General features: G+C 41.5%; 1 protein-coding gene across 2 annotated transcripts; it reads right to left on the bottom strand.

Annotated features, from left to right (window-relative positions):
* Window positions 1-1346: 1346 nt before the first annotated feature.
* On the bottom strand, window positions 1347-17827 carry LOC124049700 (TLC domain-containing protein 4-B-like). 2 transcript variants are annotated; one of them, XM_046371630.1, is made up of 8 exons: window positions 17479-17827; window positions 16695-16745; window positions 14245-14414; window positions 12288-12377; window positions 10750-10808; window positions 10538-10632; window positions 5953-6026; window positions 1347-5391 (listed from the first exon to the last, which is right to left on the bottom strand). In XM_046371630.1, exons 3-8 carry the CDS (start codon window positions 14397-14399, stop codon window positions 5073-5075), a joined length of 792 nt encoding a protein of 263 aa, XP_046227586.1. In that variant the 5' UTR covers window positions 14400-14414; window positions 16695-16745; window positions 17479-17827; the 3' UTR covers window positions 1347-5072. The 2 variants fall into 2 exon arrangements, with proteins under 2 accessions (XP_046227586.1, XP_046227585.1); XM_046371629.1 differs by lacking the exon at window positions 16695-16745 and having other exon boundaries at window positions 17479-17825.
* Between the last annotated feature and the right edge of the window lie 1077 nt (window positions 17828-18904).

Genomic DNA, 18904 nt, shown 5'->3' with positions numbered 1-18904 from the left:
TGAGGACAAGAATGTCCTTCAACCAGAAAGCCCACATCCAATCCCTGCAGACAGTGAGCATCTGCTGCGATAATGACTCTGCACTTTGATCACCCTGCAGAGCCTGATAGGCAAAGTCAAAGAATAAATATTCTATTTAAAACATAAAGGTCTGAGCTGTCTGCGACTGACAGTCAGTCAGTGGATCCAAACACTGGACACTGATGAAGTCAAATGAACATCGAGCACTTAATAAAACTTGTGAAAAGTTACTTTTTCTGTGTATAATGCTACATTTTTTTGTAGTTTCATTGTAGCTGCCGCAGCTTGGATTCTGTTGTAATATTTACCGTATTCATGTCTGCTAGAGTGACTTAACACATGTATTAAGGCAAACGTGACAAACTGAAACAACAGGTGTATTCAAAGAAAATCATGCATGTAAAGGTGAAAATCTAAGACAGAAGAAGTTAAGAATATAAGATATAAAATAAAATATAATACAATAAAATATGAAATATAATGCTATGGTAGGCAGGTTTACAGGCATGATGAAATGAGTCAATACTACTGTAGATATACTGTGGTGGTTAAACAAAGTAAAGTGTTGCTCTTTCGTCTGTGAGGCCTCTGACACATCATATATACGTATACAAGCTTATATCATCTGCTGAACATTTGTATGCTGACAGCCTTGATTTAATTCTGCTGTCATGATAAAAACAGAGATTATCATCTTCTGTTTACTGCAGGGTGGCTTCAGGGGTCATCTTCCACCGTCACCATGATGACTGTGTTTGTAGATGTTCCCCAGTGAACTGTGTTTGTTGAAGGTGATTCAGTCTGATTTGAGTCTTGCTTTGTCTGTCAACTCGGGCCCTCAAAACCAGAGCCCCACTGCAGGACACATCGCCTGCAGGGATCTGAAGTAAGGCTGGAGAAAACTAAAATACATTATCGTACTGCCCTCTAGTGGCCATGTACGACATTAGCACACACCATGTGAAGTGGGAGTTTAATATTGTATTATTTTTGTCTCCAGTTTAATGGCACCACAATGTTTAGATATTGTTCTCAGTTAAGAACTTGCCTCTGCATAAGAAATTACACAACTGCCAGGAAAAATAAGCCATAACACTGAAAATGAAGTGACATTTGAAATGTGTATGTATATTGTTACAATATTGTTATTATCAGTGGGAATGGGGTAAAGTGAGCTCTGCTGCTGTGACTGGTTAATGATTTCTTCAAATAGCAGCATACAAATCTGTTTAGGTTTGGTGATTTTTAGCACATTTTTGGCAGCATTACTGAATCCATGCTAAAGACAAGCTAAACAAGTGAGCACCCAAATGACACACAGCACATCAGTTAATTTGGGATTTATTGTAAAGAACAAATGAAAACGTAAATGACAATTTTTTTTCTTTTTACTTTTCTCCAATACATTCATAGAATGTCACTGAACACTCCACCTACTCATGTCTGACCTCCATACAACATTCAGAACAGAAACAACACCAACACCAGTTTATCTAGCCGACAGCAGCACTCTGCTCTCCCAACGAGCATCCGCTTCACTTTACGTCTACGTCTCTTGGATTAATAAATTAAAGACAATGGTACGCTTGTAATGCAAGATGCACATCAGATTAATGCTTATTTGCACTGCCCAGATTGTTATAAACTGTGCTGATTAGTATTCAAGTATTCCCTTACTGATTATTTTCTGTGCTGGATATTATACTAAATATCTGCTTTAAGATGTTCCCATCACATCATTATCATCTGTGGGTTACATTATGTGGCACAGTACAAGAATAACGTTTAAGTAAACATTATGTACATGTACTAAGAAAAAGAAAAAGAACAAAACTTGCCTTGCAAATGTAAATGCTATTTTGTTTACAGTGCAATCCCCATGCAATACCACATGCAGTTATAGAGAGTGCATGAAGAAGACCATATTGACCATGCATGACCTTGCATACAGAGCCACCCCCGATTCAACCAGAAGGAGCCTGCTGTCCTGAAACCCTCGAGTGACTTCCATTTAATTCCACTGAAATGTGAACAAACGGCACATCCTGACTCTCTCCTAAGGTGTGAGATAGTGATGTCCACATGTAGAGCAGGCGACAGTCCAAGTCCATCCTGTTCCAGACACGCTGCCTGGAATCCGTGGCCTAACTGAGACAAGTCTTTCACACTGTTTTACATGCCAAACTAAACTGAGCCCCATTCACAGCGTTTTTGTGGACAGAAATGATCTGAACCATCAAATCATGGTTGCAAGTTGGCACTGTTGTATGCAAATGCTCAGGGATTTGAAGAAAAAAAAAAAAAGAGTAGCAATGGCTTAAGCACTGGCGCAAACACATAAATCTCTAAAAATTTTAAAACTGTAATAAAAGCACTAAAACAACCAACCTTTACGAGTCTCGGTTTACAGTTGAAACTGATCTGTTACAAAGGCCGATGCCGTCAGACAGGCATCAGACATTTGAAACACAGAAGAACTGAAAAGCAACACATTTTTCAGTGGTTGAGAAGCTGGATGCAACAAAATATTCACTGTGCAATCATAAGTTGTTTTTAAAAAGGCAACAAAATCAAATTCTGAACACAGCATAGCGAGTTTCCAAAGACCAGCGAACCCCGTTTGCGCTTCGTAAAACATCCGACAGAAGCTTTTGATGCACAGCCTGAAAAGACGCACTCGCGATGAAGATTCAGGTGCAGGTTTCATAAGTCAGTGATGAAATGTTGCTTTTAATTTGAGCACATGATTTGTCTTCTGAACGGATTTTTTTTCCTGTGTTCAGAGATGCAGGATGATTAAGATGGATGCACTGCCGGGTGATGGTGGTTTGAAGAAAAAAAAAAACCAATCCTTTCATTAAATTCATGCCCACTGAAAACAGTAAGACAATCCTGAAATGCATTCAATGAATAAATATGGGAGTGCACATTATATGTATGAGAAAGAAGCTCACAATGCTCCAACATATACAGAACCATCTGAAACACAGAATAATGTCTTTGATTTTACATAAACCTGAAATCATGTACTGAATTTAAATTCCAATTCATGGCAAACGCACAAAGCAGCATGCAGCTTGTCAGCAAATGTTGCCCAGGGGTAAATTTAAAAAACATATCATAAAGAGGAAGTGTGAATATTCCATAAAGCTAAGGCCAACACCTGATGCTGGGGAAATAAAATCTGTGTGTGTGAGTGTCAGAGTCCTGTCAACATGTTCCACCAAACCTCTTAACATAAACACACATTTCAAAGCAGCTGCTCCCTGTCTGTAGGTTCATCTTTGTCTATGACACTGATTCTGAATCCGCCACATTGCACAGTGTGTAATAAATACAATGTAGGCTCGACCAAACCAAGTGACGTCTCAGCGACGCTTGTTCCATTCTGTGAAGTGTCAGGATGTATACACATTAAAGGGGAATTCTGGTATTTTTAAACCCGAGTCTCACGTTGACATATTTTGTGTGTAAATGATTCATATGTGGGGCAGCCTGGGCAGTCAAACTTATGTCCAATTAAAATGCTTTTATTGCCTCTCCCAGGTGGAGCCCGTTACTCTAAGCATCTGAGAACATTACAGAGAGGATCTCTTTTTTTGTTAAAGAGTAAAACCTTTCACGTTTAACCAGAAACAAGCCTCGCTCAGGAAGAAGTCTCACTCTGAAATCTTCCGAGAGAACAGTTGCTGCAGGAAGCTGCAGGAGTGAACATGTGAGTCAGAGATGGAGTGAGAAGTTTGGCGTTTTCCGAGAGGAACCACCAGCAAGAATCTATTTCCAAGGTCGTGGCCGAATGTTTAGGTGATGTCGACAAACCAGATGAGGTGACAACTGCAACAACTCACCACCCGCGAGATTTCAGAGCGACAAGCACTTCCAGTGGACGTGACTGTGACGGTCCGAGTCGCCCCAAAGGATCACGTGTTGCTGCTGCCAGCTGAGGTGATCTACTGGACCAGTTCTAAAGGATTTGCAAAGCATGAACTTTATACACAAAAAACATGTAAACATGGAGCTCAGGTTTAAAAATACCAGAATTCCCCTTTAAATCCATATTTCTTTAAGGAAAATTACTGTTCTTGAATTGCTTAATGTCAGTGTACAAACAAAGCATTGACATTCAGTTTCCCTTTCAGGCATATCTAAAGGTACTCTGTACATCAGTCTCCTTCCCATTAAAACAGTTATCTCGAATCATATCTTTAAAAATCTATTTGCCTTGACACCAGCAAGACAAAAGAAACAGACTACATACAGCGTACTGATGCCTGTTTGACCCCACATGACTGAAACTAAATTCAAACGCATTCAAATGCAAATAAAAGACTCACAATATTCCAATAAAAGTCTTAAAGGCCGGCTTTGTAAACGAATTTCTTAATTGAATGACAGTGGGTTAGAGATGAACCGATTCGCTCCCTGTGACTGCACTTAATGTAATTTCATCCCGTGTCAGTCGAGTCCCTGCAAATTTAGCTCAAGGTTTACTGAGGAAAAACTAAGAGATGCTTGACCCTTCTCCTCAACAAGCATCTGACAATGATTTCATGGCACTGACTGTCAATGAGGAATCGCTGAATGTTTTTGAGTTTCCCTCACTTTTTCCATCCCTTTTCCTTATTCATCACTTTTATCCTGGGACTCAGGCAACAGTAGTAATACAAAAAAAAATGTAGTCTTTTGTTGAGTACGTAAAGAACGGTAAACTTTTTGACAATTTGTGGTTGGGCTAACAGTCCACTGTCCCAGGACGACCTCTTCTGTGTCAGTTGTTCAAGAGAAAAATAACTGGCCATGCGCACAGAGTATTGCTAAGAGGTCATTTCATGGCTTAGGGATGGCCAGTTAAAGAATCCATCTGTACAGCTGGGAGACGGTGCCCACTTACGACACAAAAATCTCAGTTTCCCTCGTTACATTCAGTCCTGTGATCTCACTCGTCCCGGGTGTGACGGGCAGGTGTCTAAGCTGCTGCTGGCCAGTCCACCGAGAGTGATGTCGTTTTGTCTCTGCTGTGGCATTGTCTCGCCGCTGACACCCTGGTTCCCTTAATCCGTCTTCCCGTTCTCCTGAGGCACGCCGGCTTTGCTCTGGCGCGCCGAGCGCAGCACTTTGTAGCAGCCGCGGGCAATCTTATGCATCCACATAATGTTCATGACGTCCAAGCAGATGCTGGAGCAGATCCAGGCTACACGGCCACCCCAGGGCACCAGGTAGAAGGCTTCAGTGCCATAGACCGTATACATACGACTGTAGTAGACCGGCATGACGGCGATGCGGACCATGAAAAAGACTACTGCCATGGCAACGCCATTCGCCATGTTGGGCCGGGAGGACTTGGGATAACCAAGCACCTCAAAGAACCAGCTGAAACACAACACATAGTTAAGAAAACAGAGTATAACAGGAGAGCATCTAAATATGAAAATGATGAAGACAATCACAAATAACACATTTGGTATGACTTAAGATTTGTCCAGATAAATGGTTTAAAATTTGGATGGAAAAAGATTTAGACAACCATCAAATTAAAAAAAGAACCGACTGAACACAAAGAAAACATGCAACAAGCAGTGGATAACCTGCATGTATTTAAAAACTCCTGCCTAACAGTACACATAAAGTATTACAGACAGACACATAATCTCCAGTAGTACAGTCAGCTAGCGTCTAGCAGTCCAATCTGATCACTCCTCCTCTCACCCTCCCTGACGGAGCCACTAAAAACCTGATAGTCCCTCTTTAGACCTACCGTTTTGTTTGTCCGCTCTGGGCTCCAATAGAACAACATGGCGGACTTTGCGGAGGAGAACGTACTTCCTCCATAGATATAAAAGGCCCATTTTAAGGTAACAAAAGCACAGATTCTCTTAGATTCGTACACACTGGACCTTTGAAGACCCAAGTCATTCATAAGCAGGTACGTACCGCTGGTTCACACATGGTGTAGAAAACTCAGCAAGCAGACGGAAGTTAGCAAAATAAGGCAACATTCCTTGGCCCTGGAAAGAACAAGGCAAGAACAGGAAGACAACAAAACATGAAAGGGACAAGAACAAGACACCAAATCATTTGGATCATCACACGTGAAGCTGATGTTCCGCCTGCTCTTCAGACAAATAATGAATGTCTACAATTCCAAGGCATCTTTAGACATAACCATATGATATTTCATACTGCGAAAAATTCATCTACAGTGTGGGGAACTTGGGTCTAAAATTAGATCAAGTCCTCACCAAATATAGACCCATTTGGCAGATATAACAAAAGAGCCTTTCTCCTTCAGGGCACACAATTATTCCTTCAAAGTTTTTCGGGGGCCAAAATTAGCCCGTACTTTAATTTGACTTCTTAATAATTCATTCTCTTCATTTATTGTGATCAGAAACTTATCCTGCACTCACATTCCCTTTTAAAATAAATAAATAATAAAAATAAAATAAATAAACCTCTGTCACAAATAAAAGGTAAAATATTATCTAAAAATGTGGAGAATTGATACAGTATAAAGAAAACATAATACTGCAATACTCCCATGTATCAATATTTCCTTACACCCCGACTGGGAACCATGAATATCAACTTCAACTTTAACGGTAATATGGCCAGTTACTCCGAGTGAACACACTAGATAGACCAACATCATTATAATAAATTACTCACATATTAATCATCAATTACAACAAACTATCTGTCAACTTTTTATCCAGAAAGCAGAAAACCATACAGCAAGGCAATTCATCTGAATAACATCTCAACATTAAGAACTGAGCAAATATCGACACAGGCTTATGTATATACTGTACAACCATACATACATTTAGTCAGCCACTACTTAAAGGAGCAATCAAAAGCCATGCAGAATCAAAGCAACATGTTTATCTGCGAAACACATTTCTTTAATTTAAAAAGATCAGGTCTTGTCAGGTGTTGTCTTCGTTATGAGATCATCTGCAGCATCTTCTTACCCACCTTTTACCTGAACTCAAAGCTGAGTCTCGACGTGAGTACTCGAAATCCTAATGAAACTAACAGTGACTTTAATAACATAAAACTACAGACAGTGGTTTTCAAGCTGGACAGAAGCCACTTTGAACTCTTTAAGTGATCCTGTTATAAGACAAGCATACATGGCTTTATTTCCATTTCACTCTAAAAAACTGCAGAATTTTCAGCAGCTGCTAAACAGAGTGAAGATGATCTCAAAACCAAGATGCTTTCAGGACGTCACGTCATAAACACTGATGACCTGCCCTACCTTTCAAAATCAGCTTTAGTAACAGGCACTCAGACTAAAATGATGGGCCTAAAATTGCACCATTCACCAAATAAATTTGAATTATCTGTTGACTGAAAATGAACTGAATCCTGCAGTTTGTATCTTAACTTTAATTGGAGTTAGACGAGTGTGGCTCATGTGTTCCAAAATTCAATTCTGTGTTCAGCCAAGGGCCATAATACGTCCAGAACACAAGTCTACCTCTAAATTAAGATAAAATTCACAGCTTTCAGTTTCACTAAAATGACCTGCAAAGAACATAATTCCAAGTTATTTTGTGGCCTGACTTTTACAGCATGTAAAAGGAGACTTACCATCAGGGCTGAAAAAAAAGAGCTGCTTACTGAAACATACTTGTGTGATACAAACATCTCCATTTCAGTTTCTGTACCATATGAGGTGAGCTCTCCACCTAGCATGAGCATGCTAGTACCTCTAGGAACTGGTAAGTCCATACTGTGACTGGGCATCATATCTGCTCAGTGCAACACAACAGCAATAGCAGCAGACAAGACAGGAATAAATAAAAGTCCCCATCTAGATTCAAGACCTGCTCTCGGTTTCTAAATGACACACAACCCTTTTGGTAGTTTTTGCATGAACGGGGATGACACAACCCGACTTGGTGTTGGTAGTTTTTGCATGTAGGGTTTGAAGAGGGGCTTTTGATGTTAAAGTCAGCGGAGGACACACAGACAGACAGACGGACAGACAGACAGATATTAGAAGAACATGGAAAAAAAGATGCCACCGCAATTGGAAGCAAATAAGAAGCAACACTTACAACACTGAGAAGAAAGCATGCATCTAAATTTACACAGCAGTTATCTTATGTTTCCATCGTTTTGATTAAGCTACGCTTCACTGTTAAAACACACACATGAAAAGACAGATTACAGTGCTGTTAAATAAAATCATTAAATGGCTTCAATGACTAACTTAAAATAGAAAAACATACCAGCAAGCTCTTTAAGCTGTTTGTAATTTCTTTTAAAATACAGGTTTCTCATGTCAGAATAAATTTAACTCTTTATTTGGCTGTGTGTATTGAGTAGGCATAAATCACTGTGTATTTGACATGAATACTTCCACATAAACACACTCAACACATTAACTAATAAGAGACTTTGACAACATATGAAAAATTGGACCAGGTACAAACTAAATAAAATGAAAATGACATCAAGTGTTTGTCAATTTGTTTTTTTCCCCACGGCACATGTAGTGTGGCTGCAGTAACGTGACTGGCAATGTTTTTGTTTTTTTTCTGCCACAGTTGACTTCATGCAATCACTTGAGTTTCAGATCTAGTCTGAAGAAACAGTCATGAGTGTCCAGTGACAGTATGGCCTGCTTCATCGCATCTACGTATTAGTTTAAGATACAGGTGCTTGCTCTGCTTCTGCAAATCAAGAACTGGATGTCCAGTCAAGTTATATATACATTATTTCATTCTGATGATTGAGTTAATCTTATTAGGGATGCAAGATAGGTATTTTTTTTTCTTCAACAGATAAGCAATAATTAGCCGTTTCTCATGGCCAACAGATGTTAATATAAATTTCCATTATTGGGCTGATAAATGTCATCCATGCCTACTTACTATTATTATTCAGAAACAGAAATATGGAAGAAGAAAATTCGGTGAATCCAGCCAGTGACTGGGATGCAGATCAGGCTTTACTCTAAACACGTGTTTGAAACCAAACATCCGTAAGGCTCAAGTGCTTTTTACCAAGACTGTGCAATGATTGTTTTTCCAGCTGCAATGAAGTACCAGAAAAATAATACTCAACGATGTAAAACTATGGTGACTCAGAGGCAGAGCAATGCACACTGTATGTCTTTCTTACTAAATGGAAGATCCAGGACATGTATTGTAGGGGAACAAACTGAATTCCCTGCAAGTTTGCTTCTCAAAAATAAAATTGATATGAAGGAAAAGACTGACTTTTAACAACAGTAATCCTGAATAGTTTCAAACACCTGACGGAATACATTCAACATTGCATTAGAAAAAGGGCCTGGCTATCTGCTGATGCACTTGGTGCGATGTGGTCGACAGTGGCTTTAAGCGGCTTTGTCAGTGTTTGAGACTTTGTCAGTCTCAGAAGGAGAGTAAGGAAGAGAAAGAGGAGGCAGATCTAGGCTCCGGCACAAAAACAGACAGGTGTAAATAAGAAAGTTAAATTCTGTTTTGTTGACATGCACAGTAAGAAGAAAGGAACCCTGTCTGTGTCGTACGCTTCAGAACTGCCAGCATGCACACAGCGGTTACAGTCAGGCATTCAGCTGCACTAAGCCCAGAAAAGTTCAGCTTACGTCAGATTCACACAACATTAAAGGGTGTCAGTAAAACAAAACAGAAAGCACAGAAGTTGTAAGGGCAAGGTGAGGGGGGGGAGGGGGTCGTCAGCCAGTACCATCATTGAGCATTCCATGCAAAAATTACCATAGTCATTCATTTCCTTAATAATTATCCACAGATCCTGGCGACCTAGAGGGTTTCAGATTGAACCAAGAGTGAACAGCGCTGCCCGTAAATGCTGAGTAGACTATGCTAAATCTCCACATCTACAGCCAACTGTATACTAGCAGTTCAGCAATAACCAGTGAGTCACTAATTAGTACTTCAGATGAAGTGAGGATGATGTCAATACCCACAAATACAGAAGGACGCTAATACAGGCCTCACACCAAACAGCGGAGTTGGCAAACCGCGAGGGTCAGTCATCACATGACTTACAGTCCAGCTAAGTCCAAGTGAAGTGTCAAACTGACTTGAAAGCAATGGTTATCAATGTAGTTCCCGCAAACTATTCTAAATCAGTGATTTCCAGGAAAGTTAAAAAATAACAAAATAAAATAAAACACAACTGAGCAGACAAGCCATGACACCTGCTGGAACATCTCTAATGGACAGCAACTCATACTGAACTCAGCGGCCAGAGAATTACTTTCTGCAGCACTTTTTCCCCACTTCTGTTAGAGCCAAAGAGGTGGATTGTAAACATCCATAAGGCTTCCTTCTCTGCTGTTATACCAACCAGTCTGGCCCTACTTTGTGCATGATTAACTAACCTCTATGAGCTGCACGGGGACAGACGTGGGCGCTTGCTGAACGGTGGCTAAATTAGTTCAAACACCCAACTTGACAGGACACAGCTGTTCACCCTTGGTTGTCTCCTTCCCATCTTGCCTGCACGTTCTGCTATTGGACAATAGGGCACTCACCAGTACATAGTAGTAAGCATACAATGCTGCCAGATGGTGAACTACAAAAAACTTGTCGCCTATCGCCTTCCAATAGTAAAATATTAGCAGCAGATCTGGAAAACAAGGAGGAAAGAGAGATCACATGTTATCAGCACAATGAAAACATTCAAAGTAGAGACAACTGATGTAAGACCCAAACTCAAATGACCTTCACAAAACTGTTCTCTTACCAGATATGAGGTAGCCTGTTGTGATGGCAACATTAGTCTTCACCAGTGTAGGATCTCCCCTGTTGAAGAAGACAAAAAAAGACTCAGTTTGTGGGATTAAATTCCTCAAGTGTGGAGGCTGAAAATCTTTTTTTGGCTTTGGTGACTCGTTTTTTAAAAAAGGAAACTGACATAAAGAGCACCTGAATAAGTACACCACTTCCTTCCAAGCAGAGGTGGATATCGGAATTCGAAATCGCTAATCGAGTCTAACTAACAGAAATATTTGCCCCACCTCTTGCTTACTATTGCTTCTTTCACAAGCTTTCCACACAGTCCAGGTGATAAATGCCAAATTTGAGTTGAAATGTTCACTTTTTCATAAAAGCACGAATCTTGTTAGACTTTTCTGAAATTGAGCCATCACAAAAATACTTTGTGGCGGCCATTTTGCTTCCTGCCAAAACAGAATTAACAGTATTATGTATATTGCTTCATAGTGCCTGAACCACACATAGTAACACTGAAAAGGTTATATCTCTCCTTATGTTTTGTTGATCAAGTATTAGAATGATACCATTAACAACACTGTAAATAGTATCTGAAAATTCAAGCTGAACTTTATAGTATCCTGTGTGCTGGATGCATGTTGCTCATTAACCCTGACTGTAAAGAAAAATATTCATTATGACCTTAGTAACTTAGCTTAAAAAGAATGTGTTAAATAGAAAGATTTCCTTTAGAAAACTTTGTTTAAAAACACATTTTTGCTGATAATACGAGCACAGCACATGTGCAGTTTACACAGATAACGGTGAAAGATTTACTGCACAAAATTCTTTGTAGTTTTTGAAACAGCGGGTGTTTATAATTACATACAAGCATTTGTCTTATCTCTAACTTCTAAATTTATATCAGCCAAAATGACCACTGTGGCCACAGCTAACTCCGTTTGACCTTCTAATGTTTATAGTTAGGGTATGTTAAAACAATCAAACCTTTTTGTAAAACCCAACTTATTAGAAAAAAAAACAATATTTATATCATATATTAACATGATAAGAAAGACCTAAAATGGCAGACACTATCTTCGTGAAAGGTTTCTTTTTGGCTCATGTCCCATCTGCTATCAAGTAGAGTGACCAACACTGCAGCCAGCCACCAGGGGGCGATCCAGATGCTTTCAATTTCATGTCATTCATATTTGTATACAGTCAATGCCATAAATCCACATAATAAAGAAGTTAGCTATGAGCTAACATTACCTCTTAGTCCTGAAAGTGATACTAGATTACTGTGACAGGTGGTCAGATAATTAACCACAAATGCTCAGACATTCTTAAAATCTTGCCCTCGCATTTTGATGTTGTAAAGGTTAAAGAAGAACCAGCAACCTGCAATCTCTTTGAATATGAAGAGTCTCTCTTACTCGAACCCCATGCATTTACTGTTGCTAAGGTATGATCGGACAGAAAAAACTTACATACTGTATGAAATGAACCAAAAGTATGTATAAAGTATAAAGGTTAAAAACAAGCCATCCACAGCCAGACCCTCACCAGACTGGGTCTTCATTGACGGCATCATCAAAAAACAAGATGTGGAGACAGAAGATTCCCACCAACAGTGCGTGAAACGTTGACACTGTCCTGAAATGAAAACACACACACACACACAAAACAGCAGTGATGATCTACTCCCATCTGACAAGAAAAGAAACTGATGCATGTCATCTTCTGTTTGATGATCACACTAAAGGAACAGTGAATATTCATCTTCATTCAGGAGAAACTGCCTTGGAGCTGCTCTCTGGTTTAGAGTGCTGCATTTTTGGAGCTCACAGTGAATCAACTGATTGCCTGTCAGGGCTGCACACAGATTCAGACCAATTAGACTAAGAGATTAAACAATGCTGAAGGGTCAGGCAAAGCAGTGCACAGTCCCAGGCAGTCATTAAGGCAGCGAGACAGTCCAACAGTTCTCAGCGATCAGTCAGTAAGACAGAATGACAAGCACACTGACTGTAAAACTGTTGAAAGAGAATTTGTAAAGTCATGGACCTGAACAGGGATCCCCGTGGCCTGACTCCAGCTCCATCAATCATTAATTTTCATTTTCTCATAAACCATGTGACCATTTCAATTTCACAAGTGCTCTCATGAGTAATAAACAGAGTATGAGAGAACAGGAAAATGAATGATTAATGCAAGTTGGACAGAACACTCCTCCCCGTCGGACATCCAACAGCCTGAAGTCTACAGCAGACATTTCAGCAGTCTCCGACAGTGCCTGAAGATCCCAGCAGCATGCCTGTCTTCCTCAAGACACAAACAAACTCCATCTTTTTGTTCTGATCTGGTTGTTCTAGCCAGTATCTGCAATGTTCCCATAACAAGTTCACAGATGACACTTGAGTGTTATCTGATCAAACAGTCATCAGCCTTGAGGCAGACCTACTTGTCTGTTCTTTCTGACTGATGAGGCTGCTAATATAAAATCGTTCTACTCATTTAATCTGACTGTTGGAGGGAGAAACTAGTATATTTTCGATATTGGGGATGTGGAAACACTGATAAATGAGAATAATTTATGTTTTGGACAAAAACCTACATTTTTTCCCAGGTTAATCTGACTCTGATTCACTACTAAATCCATAATACATAAATATACATATAAATTATCTTTGCAAGTTTTCCAAAGCTGCACATATTCTTAATTGTGGCCTATAAATCTCAGTCCCTGTGCAAACAGCTGCATGTACACAAGCTTCAAACAACCGTCCCTCAACCACTCGTTAGACCAGTCAGCCAAGAAAACCTGCAAGTTAACCGACAGTTTTTCATCAGCTCACAACACGCACCTGTAAACCATCACCACAGTATCATCTTACTCAATATTATTAAACTTCAAAGGTATCTATCAAGGACTGATCAATAGAGCTAGTATTGAAGCAGATTTTACAAAGTGCTTTGAGATTTGGGATCACATGAAAACATCATAATCAGGGAATTTATGGTTCCAATGTCCAACGATGAAATTCATCACTCATAGATAATTTCAGATTAAGTTTACAGAAGCACCTCTGACTGACACTTCACAGAATGCTGGGTAGACTGCAAGCACCTCTTCCTTCTTTATAATTACCAGTTTGTGTGTGTGTTTCTTGTGCCTACACATCGTTTACACGTCTGATCCCACGATTTGTTACGCTTTAAAATCTGTAAAAACTAAGCAAGCTTTAACTCTGCCACTCCGAGAACTGACAAAATGCACAGTTAAAACAAAGGCCTTTCCACTGGGTTTCCACCATGCTGCAGCATGTGGGGAAAACACTGCAAAACACAGAGTGCATCCGACTAGTGAGTCAGATACTCGTGTCACAGGAAATATGTGGGTTAACTGTCAGTGCACATATTTGGAACCAGCTGAAACAAAGCCCCTCTGGGCAGCATCAGTGTCACACTACAACATGCAGATATTGAGACTCATAGTGGTCAGACGTTCATCTCAGGTCACCTTGAGTTCCATTCGACCTTCTGCTTGTCGCTGAGGCTGAGGAAGCCGGGGCTGATTCTCATGGACATCCAGGGGCTGACTTTGTGGAAGAGCCACTGGAAGGTGAGGAAACTGGTCACCGAGATGGTGAGGATAAGCTGGCTGAATGGGTCCATGGCCACCCAACCCCACTGTGGGAGGAAGGCGAGAGAGAGCCAACAGTTAGAAAGAAGACTGAGAAAGTTAACCATGTGCTATTGCGTCATCACGACACAAATTCGTCCAACAACACTCAGTTTTCATCAGAAGCATATTGGGATGTTGCTGCATTTAGACACATGCTGTTGAACCTGTTTGTAATATGGGAACTATACTGCATTCTTCTCAAAAGTGAAACATCTGTAGCCTATTAGATGTCTCCTTTCATTTCAGCCAATCACAGATTCAAGGGTATGATTCAGTGCAATCACATCAAATCTGCACGAACGCAACGCGACGACGAGCACAAGGAGTTCATATTCCTTTGCTGTCACTTGACACACTCTCAGCTCAGTCCAATCGACCCAGCTGGTTCCATCAGGCTACCGTCAGTCCGTCAGAAAAAGCACACCTGCCACTCGGAGCCCTTGGAGTCAATTTTTAACTCAACTTCTACAGGAAAGCTGAGTGAGCAGAAAAGGTGGCAAAAGTGTGGGAAATTGCTAACTACTACAAACATTTAGACAGTAACTAGTCAGCTCCATCAGCTTCTTTGTCTTCAGGGCCTCTACTGTAACAGGCTGAAAAATGTGCGAAAACTGTAATTGTGGTTTTCAGCTCACATAGTTTCTTAAACCAGACACACTCGCACCTTCTCTCCCAGGACGTTCTACAACAAAAATATTCATCTTCTGTATCTGTGCTGCCCAACAGATAATAGAGACGTGGTCAAACGCAACAGAATGAGTCATTTTTAACTCACCCTGGACTTTGCTGTGTTTGTTTAAAAAACACAAACACGCAGCAGGGACCTGCCAAATGGCTGATTTGTACAACAACATGAACCAGGCAGGAGGAGTTCAGCAAACGCTACATGTGCTTAACACTGCACACTGAGGTGGCGATACAGCTTCAGCTTCTGGAGGGGACGTCCCTGTGGTGACTGAATCGTGTACATCATTAGTCACAGCATTACTAAAGCCGCACCATCTTTTGGATTGAATCAATCCTGCAACGTACAGATGGAAATTTTTATAGAAACAATATAAACAGCTCTGCTGCTGTTATATTGGTCCAGTTTGTGTGTGAGTTAATAGTGCAGGATAATGCTGAGTAATTTCTATTTACATCAACATTTATGGTACATTTTTTAAGGACATTTACAAAAAAAGCAGCAAACCCTCATGACATGACTGCACAAGTAGAAATCAACATCATGATGCCAGCATATAATGGGCACACGGACAACACAGGAAAGAGAGCAGAACGTGATATAAAGGATGAGCAGCACGGGGCAGGTCAATAAAATCCATTACATTATTTAATTCAAAATCTAGGCTTACCATGATGTGTGGCAGAACTGTGCATGATGGCCTAAAGCCACCAAAAATCTATCTGTCAGCTCTATATTTGGATAAAGAGTGTTCTCCACAAGACAAACAGAAGACCCAAAATGATCAGCTCTGCATGCACATTGACGTGTAGCCAGTGAATGTGTGTCAGCGGCAGAGGTTCACTGCAGCCACGGCTGTGAGTCCAGGACACTGAGCTATTTGCATATGGGCTGATTCAGCTCTCGTTAAGAGGCCAGTCAGTTAACTTTAAAGACATATTTACATCACCCAAGCAACAGAACAGAGCATCTAGCACAGGGAGAAAGAAACACAAACACACACACACAAACACACACACACCTCAGTCCCCGGAGCTCTGGCCATGGTGATTTCATACCTGCCTTTGTTCCTGCGTTATGCCAAAGCAGCGCTTGAGGAAAGCTTCAGTAAAGCACTGGAGCCAAGAAAAAGTCACCAGGGAACAAATAGGCCAGCTCCTCAGAGTCCTCTCCTCATGCCTGCCTGGAAATGCATTAGTGGGCAGTGAGCACCACCACTTTACTGTAGTACACTGCAAGGCAGAAGGACTTTTTTGTTGTTAGAGGGACACTTAGAGAGTCCCTACTGTGGATTTGACTGAGGGGATTTCTGGCCATCTGAGTAGGGTTACCTTTATCCGAGGGTTTGTTTCAGGTACACACACGCATGTTTGCTTGCTGTCAAGACCCACGCAGGACCCTGCAGCCAAGGGCAAATGGTTACGGAGGTCGTGGACAAAGAAACAGCTGAAGCACCGTGGACAACAAGGTGCAGCTACCAGCCTTTTAGCAAACGAATTTGACAAAACGAAGGCTGGATAGAAGAAAAGTCAGTAAAGGAAGCCACAGAGCAGGAGGAAAAAGACAGCAACCAGCATACTCACACACTTCCTGAACAAACCTGTTGAGCTGAGAGGGTCTGAGTCTTCTCGTCTTGATTCAGGCTCGTCCTCTGGTGGTAAATAAAATGTGGCTGACACTCGAACCTCTAATAAAGACTTATTAAAGGCATCACAGCTGCCCCATTAATATCACTGTTATTTCTGAGAGACACACTGTTTTCAACAGGCACAGAAGCTGATGTGCACGTCAGCCAAAAAAACCAAAAAGATAATCAGAAAGTGGAGAGAATGAATTCAGAGCAGTCCAGCCCAGACCAACTCAGACCCCCACTGATTTACTATAGTACGGCATGTTTAGGCCCGCCTTGCAGATTGGCTTAATTTCCTGGGAAGTGGTTTTGTTTCGAGTACGGCTGAAACGGCTTTCTTCCTGGAAGACTGCTTCTCACCAGCCTCGTGTGCTCCTATAAGGTGAGGTGAAAATGCGCTTGCGTAAGACGGGTGGACATTTATTTTGTTGTATTTTTTGTTTTTAAACACGGAGGAAAACGATAGCCTCCCCACGAAAACAACTCGGCTACGTGCATCACCGGATCGCATTGTGAAGATCCTGGGCTGCTCGAACCGAACCACCAAGTATCATCGAGGATCGTCTGCTTTAAAAGGACGAGAGGAAGACAACAGCACCCACAAGGCCAGTTCACGCCGCACTGCGTGGCCAGCTGCTGTGAAATGTGTTGTGATGGGGGAGAAAAACACAACGCTGGCCTGCTCGTGTCTGTGTGTGCCGCACTCGGATTTGGGGAGGGGGGAGAGAAAATACACGATCCCGCACGGACTCACCTGATGACTTTCATCAAGATGATTTGCCCCTCACTCCCTCAGCGGCTGACGGTTTCCTGGGGTCGCTCGCGGAGCCGCGTACGTTGAGTCAGAGCCACAGCCATGTCGAGTCATTTTTGATAAACAAGACGAGCCCGCCTCCTGCTCCACACACACCCACACACACACACACGCTAACAAGTTGTGGGGGATGCAGCGGGGACGAATGGCGGTGCCAGCTTTGCGGTGTTTACCGAGAATCCCGTCCAACTCGTAACGTGCATCGCTGCAGAGGCGCAGATCGTGCAGCTCGAAGCTCGTTTAGAGGAATGATGGAGGGGGGCTGTTGGTGTGTGTGAGCTCGCTCTCTCTCTCTCTCTCGCTCCCTCTCTGCTATAGGGCTCAAATTACAGCTGAATTCTTAAAGACACACACACACACACACACACACACTCTACCCCAGTGGTCTGTCAAAGAGCACTCGCTGTGTCTATTTATAGCCAAGGCTCTGGTTGAACTGATCTGAGGGTAAATCAGACAAGATAAAAGCAGCGAGGCAAACTGCAGCCATGGCCCGCTGCTCTTAATGTCAGTGAATCCCGTTAATCCCTTTGTGCACTAAACATCATGCATCTGAACATGTGTCACAAACACTGTGCACAGTTTACAAGTGACTGACAGGCCCCCATCACGTGGAGTGTGAGGCTTCTGTCTAAGCGCTGCAAAGCATCACAGGAGGCTGTGGACACGGTCTGCTCGGTCTGTGTGGAAGGAATCAGTAAACTAATAAATTAATAAACAACACAAAGATGAGTAGAACAAAACACACAGCGGCGGGCTTAACTCCTAAATGTCTTAATAGGACGCTGATGTTTCAGTACCTCCATCCTGCCAGAGGAGGGCAGAGGACAGATCAGATGACCAGCGGATGCCACATAAAATTAGAGATGTGGGCAGGTCTCAAGTCGTTACGTGTCTGAAACGATTCCTCCAGGCTTTCATTATGAGTGAGTCATGCACAATCAGCACAGCAGCTCCAAAAAATGGAAAAGGATAATATCAGGGTATTTCACAGGAAAAGAAGCGCTGGCTTTCCCCGCTTGACTGCTGGAAGGCATCAACATAAGCAAGCAGGAGACGGAGTCAACAAACACGCTGAGGCAAATGTCAGCAAGCAGCTCCCATTTAACCTGAAGACATTTCTCAGACCACGAAGACAATTTTTAGCCTCTTTTAGTGTAGCTGATTGGTAACTTAAAACGTGTCAAATGCAGATTTGCTTCACTTTTCATGAGAAAAAAACATAATTTACTTTTCTAAGTGAGACTCGTGGTGTGTATTTTTTTCCAAATAAAAGCACATCGTAAATGATGATCACATACAAAGAATTATTCTTTTTTAGACTGATATAGACACAACATGCTTACTTAATAATATAAAAAGGCTA

Source organism: Scatophagus argus, chromosome 18 (genome assembly GCF_020382885.2).
Source record: "Scatophagus argus isolate fScaArg1 chromosome 18, fScaArg1.pri, whole genome shotgun sequence".
NCBI classification, from domain to species: domain Eukaryota; kingdom Metazoa; phylum Chordata; class Actinopteri; family Scatophagidae; genus Scatophagus; species Scatophagus argus.
This window is presented reverse-complemented; position numbering and strand designations above follow the sequence as displayed.